At 40.2% G+C, this 17,607-nt stretch overlaps 1 protein-coding gene and 1 long non-coding RNA gene across 3 annotated transcripts in view; both read right to left on the bottom strand.

Moving 5' to 3' along the window:
• The window catches only part of LOC120381300, a 32,331-nt gene extending 21,227 nt beyond the window's left edge, over window positions 1-11,104 (bottom strand). For both annotated transcript variants that reach the window (XR_005588013.1, XR_005588014.1), the window contains exon 1: window positions 10,727-11,104. This is a non-coding gene — a long non-coding RNA (uncharacterized LOC120381300). The remainder of the gene's footprint in view (window positions 1-10,726) is intronic.
• Window positions 11,105-15,866: 4,762 nt separating this feature from the next.
• Window positions 15,867-17,598, bottom strand: MOCS3 (molybdenum cofactor synthesis 3). The gene has a single exon (XM_039498378.1). The coding sequence runs from the start codon at window positions 17,450-17,452 to the stop codon at window positions 16,088-16,090; it is 1,365 nt and encodes a 454-aa protein (XP_039354312.1). The 5' UTR covers window positions 17,453-17,598; the 3' UTR covers window positions 15,867-16,087.
• Window positions 17,599-17,607: the final 9 nt, after the last annotated feature.

Raw genomic sequence — 17,607 nt, 5'->3', positions numbered from 1 at the left:
CCATGACTTGGATTAATCTGTAAGATTGTGAAATGAAAGCATTAGGATGGAAGTCACAATTCGTGATGTGGCTGACAAAATCCAGGAAGAATGACCTCGCTAGTTTGGACACCGAGGATGTGTGAATAGGACTAGAAAGCATAGGAAGAGATGGATGGATTGCATCAAAAAAGATGGTAAGCAGATAGACTTTAGTACCGCCTCGGACACACAAAGATGGCGGATGCTTGCACGATGACCCAACCCCAGATGATGCAGGGTGAGGAAGGAGAAGGAGGAGTAGGAGAAGAAAGGAGTGTGCAGTAGTCTCACTTTGAGAGATACGACTGAGATATTTAAAATTGGACTGGACAGAGGATAGAGGACTGGAGAATTCTTTGCCTGGAACAATTTTGAGCCCCAGGGCAAGGCTTCGATGATCTGATAGATCCTTTCCATCTCTTGCTTTTGTGATTCTATAGCAGGGGTAGGCAACCTATGGCACAGGTGCCGAAGGCAGCACGCAAGCTGATTTTCAGTGGCACTCACACTGCCTGAGTCCTGGCCACTGGTCTGTGGGGCTCTGCATTTTAATTTAATTTTAAATGAAGCTTCTTAAACATTTAAAAAACCTTATTTACTTTACATACAACAATAGTTTAGTTATATATTATAGACTTAGAGAAAGAGACCTACTAAAAACGTTAAAATGTATTACCAGCACGCGAAACCTTAAATTAGAGTGAATAAATTAAGACTCGGCACACCACTTCTGAAAGGTTGCTGACCCCTGTTCTATAGATTTAGCTATGGCTTGTGTCTAGACTTAATTAGGTACTCTTATTTTAAGCAAGCTTGTTAAAACATAAAAAATAGCCTCACTGTTGGCTTGAAACCATCTTTTGAAATACCCAGCATTTAGAGAAATACGAATACTTATAATCTAAAACACTGAAAAGGGAATAGGCTAAATTTACACCATTTTCCCTTTCTTATTAGATTCATAGGACAGATATAGATTTTGACACCGAGCCATTTTTCTGTTCTTCACTGCAGTCTTTGGCATGAGAATGAAATATTAGACTTGCAAATGCCTTACAATAAAAATAGACAGAACCAAGAGGTCAGAGCAGCACCATGACATGGATAGATTTCAATGGGTTTTAACAATCAGCTAAACCAAATCAAATGAAAAACACTGTAAAGAAAATTAATCCACCAGATCAGTGTTTCCCAAACTTGGGACGCCGCTTGTTTAGGGAAAGCCCTTGGCGGGCCGGGCCGGTTTGTTTACCTGCTGCGTCCGCAGGTCCGGCTGATCACAGCTCCCACTGACTGTGGTTCACCACTCCAGGCCAATGGGAGCTGCGATCGGCAGGACCTGAGGACATGGCAGGTAAACAAACCTGCCAGGCCCGCCAGGGGCTTTCCCTAAACAAGCGGCTTCCCAAGTTTGGGAAACATTGCACCAGATAATAAAGGATCTTGAAAATGATGCAAACAGAATCCATTCTTCTTCCTGATTTCAGGACTGGAATGTTATGCACTCTCTTCTGTTGCTGTACAGACAAGAAGAGCACACAAACGTGCGACTAGACTTACTGACTGTATAATAAAAGGATATAATACAGCTGCACTGGAAGTCACCACCTACTTATCTCTGTTTCCAACACAGTCACTGCAATATCCCATCATCTGACCCCACCATGAAGAATATGAGTTATATTACCTGTTCAAGTTCTAAGAGCTGTTCCAGAATAACACTTATAATCAGGCTTCTCTGGGGTCCCATCACCATAGTATCTGACCACCACACAGGCACTGATGAATTTATTGTTACAACATAATTGATAGAGGAGATAAGTGAAATGCCCCAGTACACGGGAAGTCTGTGACACAGCTCAAGAGAACCCAGATCTCTTTTGTCTCAGTCTATTTCCTTAACCACAAAACCATCCTTCCTTTGTGCAACTCTGCTTTACTTGTAGTGGGAAGCTATGGAAATCCCTTCCCACACTTTAGAAAAGATGGACAAGTTGGAGAGAGCCCAGAGGTGAGCAACACAAATGATAAAAGGCTTAGGAAACTTTATCTATGAGAAAAGGTTAACAAATCTGGGCATGTTTAGACTTGAGAAAAGAAGACTGAAGGGGGAACAGATAACAGTCTTCAAATATTTTAAGGGCTATTATAAAGAAGACAGTGATCAATTGTTTTCCATGTCCACAGATGGTATGACAAGAAGTAAGAACTTAATCTGCATCAAGGGAGATTTAGGTTACATAGTAGGAAAAGTTCCCAACTATAACGGTAGATAAACTCTGCAATAGACTTCCAAGGGAGGTTATGGAATCCCCATAGTTGGAGGTTTTTAAGAACAGGTTGGACAAACACCTGCCAGGGATGTTCTAGATTTATTGGCCAGGTCTCAGTGCAAGGGGCTGGACTTGATGACTTCTTGAGGTCACTTCTTGCCCATTTCTATGATACTATGATATTTATTTCCCATCACAAAGTTCTCAAAGCTACAGGCTGAGGTAAACAGTGTGGCCTGATATATTTAACTAATGCTAATGAAAAATGCAGAAGGTTTATGCCACAAACCACAGAGCATTATATATAACTTTTCTGTGGTTTGCATTAGCACCCGATAAATATATCCCAAATTCTACCACCCTTACTCACATTGGGCAGTACTTTGCTGATGGTCATCCCAGGACTGCTCAACTAGACAGCTCATCCACACCTGGTGGGAAAATGGAGGAGGAAACTTATGCTGACACATCATCCCTCTGAAAGGGAAGGAAAGAAGCTAAGGGGGATGAACCTGGCCAGCACAAGAAAGGCCCAAAATCCAGTCTTGCTATTTATCTCTGCCCATAGCTTCAATGCTTTTGCGGGCTTCCCTTCCTCTAAAGGCCTCATTAACCATGGGAGTTTAGCCATGTTCATGTCTCTGCTGAGTTTGTCATAGTTATTGCACCCAAAATGTATCTAACAGGCCTTATTCAGGCAAAACTCCCATTGTGTCAGGGAGGAGTTATGATTGCAGGATTGTGCCATGCAAACTCGATTTTGCTTGGAAGCCCACACAGCCATGGAACAGAGAGGATGAATCTGCATTCTCCATTTTTGCTTTTCACAAAGCCATCACTCTGTATCTGACTTATCAGTCCTTATCCTTAAAGGAAATCTGCACAACACTTTCAAAAGATGAACCTGGGAGCTTAAATTCATAATTTTGCTAGACACTAAAAATCATGGACTGAAGAGAGACACTGGATTTATGGCTTATTACAACAATCTATAACCCACTAGCAACACCCCCAGCTGCCTTCCTCCCTCTTCTTTCCCCCCAACCACCATGACTGGAGGGATGTGAATGAGCCACTTCACCTTGAATGGGCCCTTGAAATATGTGTTAACTACTTATGCTAAACAATCTGTTCCACCTTGTATTTAGCTGTTCTGAGTATGTTTACCAGATGTGAAGAGCTCTGTGTAAGCTTGAAAACTTGTCTCTTTCACCAACAGAAGTTGGTCCCATAATAAATATATTACCTCAACGACCTTGCCTCTCTAATATTCTGGAACTAGCCAGGCTACAACAACGCTGCATATAATACACTCTTGGCAGGTAAATTTTCCATCCTGCAATTTACTGACTAGGATTTGTGAATGAAAGAATGATGGTACTGCATTATCCCCCTGTTAGTCTCTTCTCATTCAGAGGGAGCATTTCTCAGATGATCTTAGATAAATGTGACCTGCTTAGGTTAAACCATTTGCCTTCTCCCACAGCAAACATCTGCCACATTTCATTAGCATTAAGTGATCACAGAGGAGCAAAAGGCAGATGCTTTCAGTTTCACAGGGTGTAATCTTTGATTTAGATATTCCCATTAATATGTTTTGATGCAAAATTTAAAAATAATATAAGCCCAAGGTACGGTCCTTGATTCGGTTACAGGTAATTTATTTAATTTGGTCAAAGAACCTTGAGTGCCACAATAAGTGATGAAATTCAGAATTTTATTATATTATAAAACTAAAGCAAGCATGCATAAAAGAATCACAGCATACAAATGTAATGCTACATTTATACTCATATTTCTATGAAATAACACCAAGGGGTGATCAGTTCCTAGATGAAAAAATGGGTGTAGGGTCCTTCCTTTAAGCTGTGCATGATGGTGTATGAAGCGCCTCATAATTTAGGAGCAATCCTATTTATAGTAAATTATAATAAGCTAATTAACAATAAATCTCCCTTTTTATCATATTTATTTTTCCATTACCATATTTACTCTTCCATACCCCAAAATTCAAATATCTTCTACTTTCTTATTGGCTATTAATATCAAACATCATTCTAATTATTATTTGCATCAATGCAAATTCTTCAGTTACCAATATTTAAAAACATCCAAAAATTCCCCTACAACATTGGCTACAAACATTTAAAACAAAAGGATGTTTACTACATGACCCCAGGTTATGCCTTGAGTCACTTCTATTAATAATTCTTAATCACTTATGTTAACAGCTTAACTTTAGCTAATATGCAGCCTAAATTTTAGGCCTAAAGGCTTGCTCCCTACTTGCATTTCAACACCCTTAAATTAGCATATGCAAATATTACCCCATAGTCTACAATGGAAAGGCATGCCTGGCCTGAGTGTATACCTATTACAGCATCAGGCAACTGGTAACCTCATTATACGTCTGAGCCAATGCCCCTTCAAATCAATGAGAATCTTTCCATTGACTTAAATAGGCAGTGCCTACAAGCCAAGGACTCCCAGAAATCTTATTGACTTCAACTGTCTTGCAGAACCATAAGACTATTATCAGGACCCATGTTAGCTATAAACGCTGTTAAAGTTGAATTAGAATAGTCATAACTTTGTAATAACTATGCTTTTATAAATGAATAGCCATCTGTTATAAATATTAATTTTAATTGAATCTTCTAAAGATTTATTGACACCTCGCATAACACTCTGAAACACTTTTCATTTAGAACGAACTCCTTTTTGATATCATATAGTACTGCATTCTTACTTACTAAGGACATTTGTATGAAACAGAATTTTTACTGTGTCTACACTACAAGTGTTACAGTCGCACAGCTTATGCATAGCAGCTACTCCACTGTAGAATAGACACTTGCTACAGCAACATAAGGGTTCTTTCCTACTTTTTTTACTACTTCTGTAGTAAATCCACCCCATCAAAAGGAATGGAGGAATAATTCTTCCATTGACCTAGCAGTGTCTATTCCAGGGCACAGATTGTCTTAACTATGTCTCTCGGGGATGTGAATTTTTCACACCCTCTAAAACAATATAGTTAGATAGACCTAAGTTGTAGACCAGGCCTACTATAGAATTCATGGGCTCCTGTTGCTTGTTCTCCTCTCCCCCACACAGTCACAGACACAATTCCACCCAGGCATAAGCTGAGACATATTAAATTTCATAGGGATCTGTTTCATATGGATGAGGCGTTCTGAAAAATCAGGAAGATAGTTTGAATCTTAACTATGGAATGACCGTGGCAAAGAGTTCTGTGGCACCTTATAGACTAACAAACGTATTGGAGCGTGAGCTTTCGTGGGCGAATACCCACTTCGTCGGATGACATGCATCACCCACGAAAGATCATGCTCCAATACGTCTGTTAGTCTATAAGGTGCCACAGGACTCTTTGCTGCTTTTACAGATCCAGACTAACACGGCTACCCCTCTGATACTTGACACTATGGAATGATAATCACTGTTCCATAATATTTTACACAGACCTACCGGTACAGTACCACATCTCCTCACAGTTGTTCAAAGTCCTTAGAAACAGTATACAGCCTGTGAGACAGCCAATTATATCATTTTTTCAAGTGGAGAAACTAGATCAAGCATATGTCAAGTAACTTGCCCATGCCAAGTTCCCCTCTTTCACCTCTAGAGCAGACTGCACAGGTTATCTGAACCCAGCTGGTAACTTTGTGAAAGCATTGTTGCATCCCTGCTACTCTACATGCTCTCAGATTTCTCAGTTCTGTTTAAAAGCTATTGGAACAGTTAGTCTCACAGACATTTATCAACCAGGTGTCACCAATGAAGTTCTAGCTGAGTCTGTAATGATTCAACTTTTTGTAAAATACAGAGTGATATGTGAGCCTATCATCTTTAGTCATCGAATGATTCAGTTTCAGGAACAAAAAGCAGAGTCAACTACGACAAGATTTAAGCATATGTGCAGTTTAAGCAGTTTCATGATAGTCTATTGTTGGAAGTAGCATATATAGGTGACATCTGGAATCCAATTACAACTGTTTTGCTTTGGTGTAACTGCAATGGAGTTATTTCTGATTTATACCCAGGTAAGTGAGAAGTGAGTCAGGCTCTCTACCTCTAGTGTAATGTGAACGTTTAATCATAGCATTAATAGTGTATCCAAAGCTTGGAAAGGTAGCCATCCATTAACCTGTCTGAAAAGATGTAAAGATTTTAAAAATATTGTCAAAGGATTGTCATTAAATTTGTATTTATTAATAATGATAATAATGTGCTAAACTAATGACCAACTCTCCTCTTAATGAAATTTTGGAAACTTGAATATGAAATCAAGAATACTGTTCTTTCCCTGTTGCTTCATTGCATATGCAGAGTGGCTTGTTACTCTAGTGTTTCCATGGAGTGCTGGAGTGAGCACACTGCTTTATTGCAGTTTCTTGAGAGTTCTGGGCTGATGTATTGTTATCAAGTTACTCATAAATTCTAGACTGAGCACCCTTGTTTGCTTCTGTAGAGTTTTTCCTCAGTACCTGTCTGAGCACAGAGATTATTATTTTGGGGTTGCATGTGAATGTTGGGGGATCACAAACTACCTTGTTACTGTAGGATTGCTCATGAATTTTGGGCTGTGATACTGATTTGTAGGGTTGCTTACATACATTGGGCTGTTGCTATTTTTTTGTTTTGCTTTTTATTTTTGTTTAATAGGGCGGGTTCAGTGACATCCATTTTTGAGGGTTTTTTTTAATTTAAAAACAAATAAGGCATGAGGGCTACAATAAATATTTCAGTTCCAGGTTTACAAAAGAGAGGAACACAAAAAGGAAATCTTTTTGCATTTCCAAATGGATAGAAAACTGTCTTAACCAGGGCTGAAAATCCTGAATTCTCAGTAGCTCATTAAATAAATATTTCCTTATGTTTTACATTTCTGAGAAGCAGATTACACTGGTCTACAATTTTTGAGAAGTCGTCTGCTTCAGAGATAAAATGTGCTATTTATTAGTGCTATTTATTATGTATTTTGATGTGCTGAATTCAAATATGACAATTAAAACAACTGATTGGCTACTGTTTCTAACTTATGTAAGTTTTTACATTTTATGTCTATGTATATTGTGTAGATAGTAGAGTTTTAATCATAAATTGTAAACCTAGGTCTTTTCATGTGTTTATGGTTGCTTTACATGATAATATGTCACCTGTCCTGTTTATGTAACACTTTAAAAATCAGCAAAAGGGTTATATAAATAAAATTTATTATGAAACAAAAGGCAAAAAACTATTATGTACATAGTTTAGTCCTATTCAATGTCTACTTGGTGCTTCTTGGCTTGTCTCTTGTATTCATTAAATGGAGCATCTCTTGTCACTGTCCAGCAATAGTCTGCAAGCATTGATGGGCTCCATTTGCCCTGATAGCGTTTCTCCATTGTTGCAATGTCCTGGTGAAATCGCTCGCCGTGCTCGTCGCTCACTGCTCCGCAGTTCGGTGGAAAAAAATCTAGATGAGAGTGCAAAAAATGTATCTTTAGTGACATGTTGCAACCAAGGCTTTTGTATGCCTTGAGGAGGTTTTCCACCAACAACCTGTAGTTGTCTGCCTTGTTGTTTCCGAGAAAATTTATTGCCACTAACTGGAAGGCTTTCCATGCCGTCTTTTCCTTGCCACGCAGTGCATGGTCAAATGCATCATCTCGAAGAAGTTCACGAATCTGAGGACCAACAAAGACACCTTCCTTTATCTTAGCTTCACTTAACCTTGGAAATTTTCCACGGAGGTACTTGAAAGCTGCTTGTGTTTTGTCAATGGCCTTGACAAAGTTCTTCATCAGACCCAGCTTGATGTGTAAGGGTGGTAACAAAATCTTCCTTGATTCAACAAGTGGTGGATGCTGAACACTTTTCCTCCCAGGCTCCAATGACTGTCGGAGTGGCCAATCTTTCTTGATGTAGTGGGAATCTCTTGCACGACTATCCCATTCACAGAGAAAACAGCAGTACTTTGTGTATCCAGTCTGCAGACCAAGCAAGAGAGCAACAACCTTCAAATAGCCACAAAGCTGCCACTGATGTTGGTCATAGTTTATGCACCTCAAAAGTTGTTTCATGTTGTCATAGGTTTCCTTCATATGGACTGCATGACCAACTGAAATTGATGGCAAAACATTGCCATTATGCAGTAAAACAGCTTTAAGACTCGTCTTCGATGAATCAATGAACAGTCTCCACTCATCTGGATCGTGAACGATGTTGAGGGCTGCCATCACACCATCGATGTTGTTGCAGGCTACAAGATCACCTTCCATGAAGAAGAATGGGACAAGATCCTTTTGACGGTCATGGAACATGGAAACCCTAACATCACCTGCCAGGAGATTCCACTGCTGTAGTCTGGAGCCCAACAGCTCTGCCTTACTCTTGGGTAGTTCCAAATCCCTGACAAGGTCATTCAGTTCACCTTGTATTATGAGGTGTGGTTCAGAGGAGGAGGATGGGAGAAAATGTGGGTCCTGTGACATTGATGATTCAGGACCAGAAGTTTCATCCTCTTCCTCGTCTGACTCAAGTGAGAATGATTCTGGTGCATCAGGAACCGGCAGTCCTTCTCCGTGGGGTACTGAGCGTATAGCTGATGGAATGTTTGGATAATGCACAGTCCACTTTTTCTTCTTTGACACACCTTTCCCAACTGGAGGCACCATGCAGAAGTAACAATTGCTGGTATGATCCGTTGGCTCTCTCCAAATCATTGGCACTGCAAAAGGCATACATTTCCTTTTCCTGTTCAACCACTGGTGAAGATTTGTTGCACAAGTGTTGCAGCATATGTGTGGGGCCCACCTCTTGTCCTGATCTCCAATTTTGCAGCCAAAATAAAGGTGATAGGCTTTCTTAACCATAGTGGTTATACTGCACTTTTGTGATGCAAAAGTCACTTCACCACAAACATAGCAGAAGTTATCTGCACTGTTCACACAAGTACGAGGCATCTCTGCTCACTTTGGCTAAACAGAAATGTGTCCCTTTGCAAAATCAAACACTGACAAATAAGAGACCACGACACTGTATGATTTCTAGAGCTGATATAGGGCAATTTGTTCAGCAGAGTGATGTAAGCTTCGTTATGATTGCATCATCCATGACTTCTAGGAATAACATGATGCAATTCATATCATGTATGACGCAATACCAGCTTCAGATTGCATCATTCATTGTTTTGTCTAAAAAGCAAGTACTGTCCAAACCCAGTCATAGATTTATTCATAGATCCAGTCAAAGATGTATTTTAGTCATTTCTGGTTTAAATTGAGATCCCTTCCCTTTATAACTCACTTATCCTCCGCTATTCCCAAGTCAAGGGTCATATATACTGACCCAATAGCATATATTGAAAACTAGAGCCAATCAACAATTTTAAGCATCATTTTCGTTCTCAGTGACCCAGAATTAGTAAAGTTTGACTACATTTATTTCAGAAGCATTTTGGCTGTAGAGCAGTGTTATCACTCGAGTAGGAAAACTGTAATTTTAAAGAAACTGTTCCCTTAATGCCTTACAAAACTACAATACCAATTCTGGATTATTTTTAACACACAAATTAGTGCTGATCTTACACAATTAAAGCTGAAAATCTTTCCATGTGTTAAAAATCTGCCGGTAGTTTTGCTCTGCAGAATTAAGGCCTAAAATTTCTAAAGGTAAAATTGTGCCAGTAATTCCAATAAACTCTCCTTTATAGGGTTTTCTAACTTGACTACAAAATTTCCTGAGATGAAGTTTAGCACACAAAGTCTCAGGATAGGTATCTAAAACAAATGTAGTGCTTTTTAAAATTGGTGGTTTTCATTATATTTTCTCAGACTGTTGCATCTAATGTCAAATTGCAGCATTGCATTTTAAGTTCTCTCAACACAGTTTTGAAAAAAATGTGACCAGACCTATTTTTTACATGGAACCAAATTAATCTAATCTCTTGTTGAGCTCTGCTAAATTGCAATCTCTAAGAGAATGGTTTATTAACCTATAGTGCCACCTAGCAAAAACAAACATCCATTTTTGCTGATGTGCTTTTAAAGGGGGCAGCCTACAATGTTATACTAAATAAAAAGAGAGAATGAAAATATTGCAAGCATGTATTTTAAGCATCCGGTACAAGATTTATTTTTAAAAGCAACCCTGATCAGATATTACATTGATAAGTGGAATAATAATGCTCTCAGAGAGATTCTGAAATTCTACCATTCACATTTTGAAAGCGCTAGGCCAAATTCTCCACTGACTTGTATGCAGCATAACATCATTAAATTAAATTAAATTGTATTGTATGGCTATAAACCAGGGCAGAATTTATCCCATTATTGTAATTTTATTATATAAACCCCCAAACCAAGGGAATTTGTAATTGATTAAATCTATAATATCAAGGCACAATGGTATTAGCACCTTACCTGAAGACAACAAGAAGATTCCTTTGACTTGGCATGGCACTAAGATACCTAATAAACTTGTTTTGTCTTTGCGAGATAGGAATTTTGCTTCTAGGCCCATGCGTGATTTGGGAAGCTCAGCATTCCATGGATTTTCCTGTGGTGAGTATTCAGATATAATAGTTGAGAGGATGCAACAGTCTTATAGTGGATGCTGTTATAATTCCCCTTTTCTACATGCAATCGCCTGGATAATTCACATAAATCCTGTTCCTTTATGGAGAATTTGCAAGAGCACCTTAAGTAACTGCAGTTGAAAAATCTGCCCTTTGCAGCATATTTTCTTCTATTTTTTTTGCTAGTTACAGTCCCATAAGTCCTTGTCTAGTTTACTTGGTAATATTGCTGGAAAATATTGTAAAGTTCAAACCGACACATGAAACTTGAGAAAGTGCCATTCACTTTTTGGAGCCTGAAAATGTATTTGTGTTATCCTAAGTATTCACTTAGGCCTTAATTCAGAAAACCAGTTAAGTATGGCTGTAATTTTAAGCATATGAGTTGTCTCATTGAATTCAGCTGAGACTACTCATGTGCTTGAAGGTGCACACATTTAAGTGTTTTGTTAAATCAGGTCTTGGTTAGCAGTCTAGAAAATATCAGCATTCTAATAGTCAATAAAATGCATTCAAAAAAGCTCAGACTCTGCCTGGTATAAAATTTGGATTGTACACTCATCAAAGCAGAGACTATCTTTTTAGTGTGTCTAAAAAGTGCCTAAGCTTTCAGATAATCTTTAGCAGTTGTTTCTTTAATCACTGCTGTCTGACTGAAGCTGAAGAGTCGCACCTCACACTTAAGAGGATGAAATATCATCCAAGAGCAGAATAGTGAATTAAGATGATCCCATGAAAAACTGGAGGTCAGTGGCTGACATGATAGATTGGCCTTTCAGAAGATATGTAGTATGTTCTCCTTCCCCCCACCCTCATTAATAAGGGAAAAAGCTAAATGGAGTAGGGTACAACACCTTGAAAGCCTGAAGCCTTCCTATAATCAGAGATCACTTGCTAATCTACATACTTTTTATATATATGTAGAATAAAGGGTTCTTTTGAGTCAAGATTCTTCAGTTAGAGCTGCACAAAATCAAGAGGAATTCAGGGGCTGTTAAATGAGTCTTTGGGAGCAAAGATTCCCACTTTTCATGATGTTACAATATTTCCCATATGGCTGATTTGATGCATTAAGTTTTTGGATAGTTTCAATATTTTTTGATTGGCTCTTACTCATCTGAAGCCTTGCTTTTTCACATGGAGCCCTCCAGGCCTTGGCACACAAGTAGAATATTGTTTGCTATAAAACAGAACAAATGTTTACATTTTGGTTTCCTATTTGCTGATTTGATGCAAAGACTCTGGTTACAGAGATCTCCTATATCAAATTGGGTAGGCTTTATTTGGTTGATTTTGGCTTGTATTTCTTTCAGTTTATGTATAATTTCTACTAGCAATGGCAGATTGAGGTAAAAATTTAATAAAATGCTTTACAATGGTGATTCCTATTCCCATGCACTGCATTAATATACCACCAGATTTAGGATCAGAGAGGAATTTTCCACCAAAGAATAACAGTGAGAACCCTGTGAGTAGTGGATTTTCATTGCCTTTGGATTACTGAAGAGAAATTATTTGCTCACATCAAGTAGGCATCCAGACACACAATCAATTGCTTGATATGCAGAAGGACCTTGGGTACTGAGTCAGCTCTATCCTTCTCATCTTCTACATTTGTGTTTGGATTATGTTTTCCTTCTTGCTATTACAGTGACTAATGATTTTGGGTTTCTCTGTTTTCAGATTCCCAACAATTGAAACCCCCCCGAGGCCTGATTTTCAGGAATCCATCCAGCCTCTGAAAAATTAAACCCCATTAATATATCTCAAGATCCCAAAAATCACTAATCTCTGTTGAAAATCTTGGCCTTAGAAGTTTTCATTGTACTTTAAATTGAAAGAGGTTTGGCCCTGTATTTATATATTCATTAAACCATTTCCTTCACAACAGAGTATATAGATTTGTAGTGCTAGGACCTAGGGCATCTTATAATAAAGTAGATAGGGTGTGGGTATACTACAATTTGTGCTATTAAGTTATGCCTTTTCAACTATAATATTGGTAGTACTCCTTTTCTTTCCTTTTGTGCAGTGCAAAGATTAGTCACAACAGGTGGGCTTTTTTTCTCCCCAGAATGTAAAGGAAATCCATACCTTAATTAAAATCTTTAAAAGATAATTTCTGTGTGCAAGTGAAGAGGGTTCATACTGCTTCACTATTAGAGTTGGTTATTTTTCTCCCTGTCAGACAGGAATAGCTATTCAGACACAAATATCTGTCCATGCCAATTAAAGTTCTTCAGCACTCCAGGGAACATACAACCTACTGTTACAGCTGACAGATTACTGAGATTTTCAATGTTAATGAATATGAGGCCCTACGACTAGGAAGGGAGTTTCATGTCTTATCTTCTCTATACTCTGCACTATCAATTTGTGAAAGCGCTGCCCAGCCTTCGCTAGGGTCCTTTCCTTACATTTTCTACCAAGCTCTTTGTTGTGCACCCTTTCTGAACTAGAGCTTTTGGTCTTTTTAATGCTTACCCTTCATAATATCCTATTCTTCTTTCCAGCCCAGAGAAGCAAGACCAGTGCTGCCCAAAAGAGTTTCAGGGTATACTCGTAGCTGCAAATTCATATAGAGGCAACAATATCCATCATCAAATGTATGAATGAAATCTGAAAAAAGAACTCCACATAAACTGACCAAAACCCCCAATATGTAGCACTTCTATAGTGCTTAATATTTTTAGATCAGTGTACAAACCATTTTATATTTTTACATAGCCTTTACACAAATTTTCAAACTACACACACTTACCACAATTGCCACCCAAGTCAAATAAGCATGCATATATGTGACTGATTCTGGCCAACTATGTGTAATTTCTTAAAAAATATTTAATTCTATTATTCAATTTAATTGGAAATTTGTTTGTTTTTTAAAAAGCGACAGAGTCCTGTGGCACCTTATAGACTAACAGACGTATTGGAGTATAAGCTTTCGTGGGTGAATACCCACTTCGCCAGACGTATGTAGTGGAAATTTCCAGAGGCAGGTATAAATATGCAGGCAAGAATCAGCCTACAGATAATGAGGTTAGTTCAATCAGGGAGATGAGGCCCTCTTCTAGCAGTTGAGGTGTGAATATCAAGGGAGGAGAAACTGCTTTTGTAGTTGGCTAGCCATTCACAGTCTTTGTTTAATCCTAAACTGATGGTGTCAAATTTGCAAATTAACTGAAGTTTAGCAGCTTCTCTTTGAAGTCTGGTCCCGAAGTTTTTTTTTGCTGCAGGATGGCTACCTTTAAATTTGCTAGTGTGTGTCCAGGGAGATTGAAGTGTTCTCCTACAGGTTTTTGTATATTGCCATTCCTAATATCTGACTTGTGTCTATTTATCCTTTTACATAGTGATTGTCCAGTTTGGCCAATGTACATAGCAGAGGGGCATTGCTGGCACATGATGGTGTATATAACATTGGTGGATGTGCAGGTGAATGAACCGGTGATGATGTGGCTGATCTGGTTAGGTCCTGTGATGGTGTCGCTGGTGTAAATATGTGGGCAGAGTTGGCATTGAGGTTTGTTGTTTTTTAAAGCTGCTTCTAGAGCAGTCTACAAATGTTCTAGTATAGTTGGTACTATAGAGATGTCATGAGACCTGGACTTTAGCTGTATACTTGGCTGCTTTCCAGGAACAGTCTCTGAACAAGGAAGTGATCCTCTGTGGTTTTGTTACAGCGAGTGTGGTAGCTCTACTGTCCTTGTCCTGGTGCAGTGAAAATTTGTCTTTCATAATACTCAACACTCTCATCACACTTTTCATTTTCAGACAGCACTAGAAAGAGCAGCAGCTGTGAAGCAATATTATAGGTGTGAAAAGTAAAAATAAAATAAAAAATTAAGTGACTTGTCTAAAGTGGTCTTCATAGAAATGTAGCACTAGAAGGAACATCAAGATGTCATCTAATACATCCCCTCTACACTGAGGCAGGATTAAGTATACTTAGACCATTCCCGACAGGTGTTTTGGCTAACCTTGTTCTTAAAAATCTCCAAGGACGGGGATTCCACAGTCTCCCTAGGTAACCTGTTCCAGTGCTTAACTAGCCTTATACAAAGCTTTTCTCAATATCCAACATAAATCCCCCTTGTTGCAAACTAAGCCTATTATTTCTTATCCTAGTCTATCTTATTCCTATTCAACTGATCACCATCCTCTTCACAACAATCTTTTACACATTTGAAGACTTATGTTCCCCCTCAGCCTTCTCTTCTCTAGGCTAACCATGCCCAGTTCTTTCAACCTTCCTTCACATGTAATGGTTTCTAAACATCTTATTGTTGTCCTGCTCCTCTGGACTCTCTCCAATGTGTCCATTGTTCTTAAAAGTTTGGCACCCAAAACCGGACACTATACTCTAGCTGAGGCCTCACCACTAAAGAGCATAGCAGAACAGTTACCTCCCATGTTTTACATAGGACATTCCTTTTGATACATCCCAGAATAGCAATTGTGTTTTTTGAAACAGCATCACACTGTTAACTCATTCAATTTGTTATCCAGATCCCAGATCCTTTTCTGCTGCATTGCTGCCTAGCCAGTTATTTCCCCTTTTGTATGATTTGATTTTTCCTTCTTAAGTGTAGTACTTTCAACTTGTCTTTATTGAATTTCATCTTGTTGTTTCAGACAAATTCTCCAATTTATCAAGATCATTTTGAATTCTAGTTCTGTTCTCTGAAGTGCTTGCAACCCCTTCCAGCTTCGTGACATCTCACTGGTCTATTACTGATGCATCACCCTGGATGTTATCAATGGTGGAAGTGCTAGTGCAATTTTTACCGCTGCACCCTTAAAGCTTTCTCCATTGTTAGTATCAAGGGAGCTGAAATGGTGCTAGACCAGCAATAGGTGAATTGGTAAAGATTTTCAAAGTGCAACAAGTGCATCACTTTCAGGACCAGAATTGCTACTCAGTAGTTCCCACATCTATGTTCAATTCACTAGACCAAACTTCCACAATTCAAAAACAAAAAACCCCAAGTGTAGTATTTCTTTTATACAAACGTTTAGAATGTTAACAAAGAGAAATTAATTTCAAACATATACAGAATTTTTAGAAGTTAACATGGAAAGCACTTAACAAATAACTTTGTGGTATCTTCTCCCCAGTTTGTACATGCACCATAGTAGTTACTAAACTGAGCAGGTATAAAACTAGACCATTTAGCAGCAGAAATTTATGATAATATGTAGAATGTTAGTACTGGGGAAACGATGGATCGATTTTGCTAGCCCAAGCCATAAGCCCCCCTCTGATATCCTTAGCCAATATCGTACCAAGTTCTTTGTCAGACAACTCCTGTAAAACTCGCACAGCCTTCTGGGAGTCATTTCCTAGTTTGCAAATAACATATACTGGGAAAGTCATTTTGCCATTAGTTCTTTGGTTTTCTTCACATATTCTTTTTTCTAAAAATTTCAAACATTCTTCACTTTTTCCTTCTAGTTTACTTAAAGGAATATGGATAGAGTGTACAAGATAACAAATGTCCACTTCTACCTGTGGACGAACATCTATCAGTATATGAGGGACTTGCTCATCCAGTAGCTTTTTGTACTCCTCTACAGATATCCTTTGTTCACTTGGCAGTAGGCATAAAGTTCTACACTTGTCTGTTGCTGATGAACCACAGAATGCTTCATAATCCTGTAGGCTGGTCATAGTTGGCTTGTCACCACAAATGGCACAGTCTGGTTTCTTGGGTCTTAACTTGATGTTGCGAAATCTGCCTTCAAGGGCATCGAACATTAGCATGAATTGGTTGAAGGTAGAATCTATCCCTGAAGCTATCTTCAGCACCTCCAAGGCCTGGATGCACCCCATGATGCCTGGCACAACGCCCAGGACTCCCCCATCTGCACAGTTGGTCACTGTCTCCGGTGGAGGCGGCTTTGGGAAGAGACAGCGGTAGCAGGGTCCCCCTTGGTAGTTGTACACGACCAGCTGCCCCTCCAGGCGGAGAGCACTGGCTGATACAAGCGGCTTCCCAGCGAGGACACACGCATCACTGACCAGGTACCTGGTGGGGACGTTGTCTGAGCAGTCGGCCACCACGTCGTACTGCCGGACCAGCTCCAGGGCAGTGCTTGGGCTCAGGGCCAGGTGGTAGGGCACGTACTGCACCGTGGAGTTCAGCTGCCGCAGGGTGGCAGCTGCAGACAGGGCCTTAGGCAGCCCTTCCCTCGCTTCCCCGTGCAGGACCTGCCGGTGCAGATTGCTCATCTCCACCACATCGTGATCTACCAGCCCCAGGCGACCGACGCCGGCGGCCGCCAAATACTGGGCCAGGGGGCAGCCCAGCCCGCCGCAGCCCACCACCAGCACGGCGCAGCGGGACAGGCGCAGCTGCCCTCGCACGCCCAGCTCGGGGAGCACCAGCTGCCGGCTGTAGCGCAGGATCTCCGCCGGGCTGAGGGAGGCCCTCGCCTCCAAGGGGGGCAGCGCCGGCTCCTCAGCGGCCTCTCTCGCCAGGACGGCGGCCAGCTGCCCCTGCAGGGCGCGCAGCTCCTCTTCCCTGCGACCTATCTCGGCCCGGAGCCTGGCCGCCTCGCTCAGCGCCATGACCGGAGCGACGGGGCAAGCCACGCGCGCCTACCCCGGCCCGAGCTGAGGGACACTTCCGCTTCCGGTCCGACACCCTGGCAGGTCCGGTGACAGCGCGGCTGCCCAGCCCGACCCATTCCGCACACGTCGGTGCCACGCGCCGGGGTAGCCGC

Source organism: Mauremys reevesii, linkage group 13, assembly GCF_016161935.1.
Source record: "Mauremys reevesii isolate NIE-2019 linkage group 13, ASM1616193v1, whole genome shotgun sequence".
Taxonomy (NCBI): Eukaryota; Metazoa; Chordata; order Testudines; family Geoemydidae; genus Mauremys; species Mauremys reevesii.
Note: the sequence above shows the minus strand (reverse complement) of the source record. Positions and strands in the feature narration are given on the sequence as shown.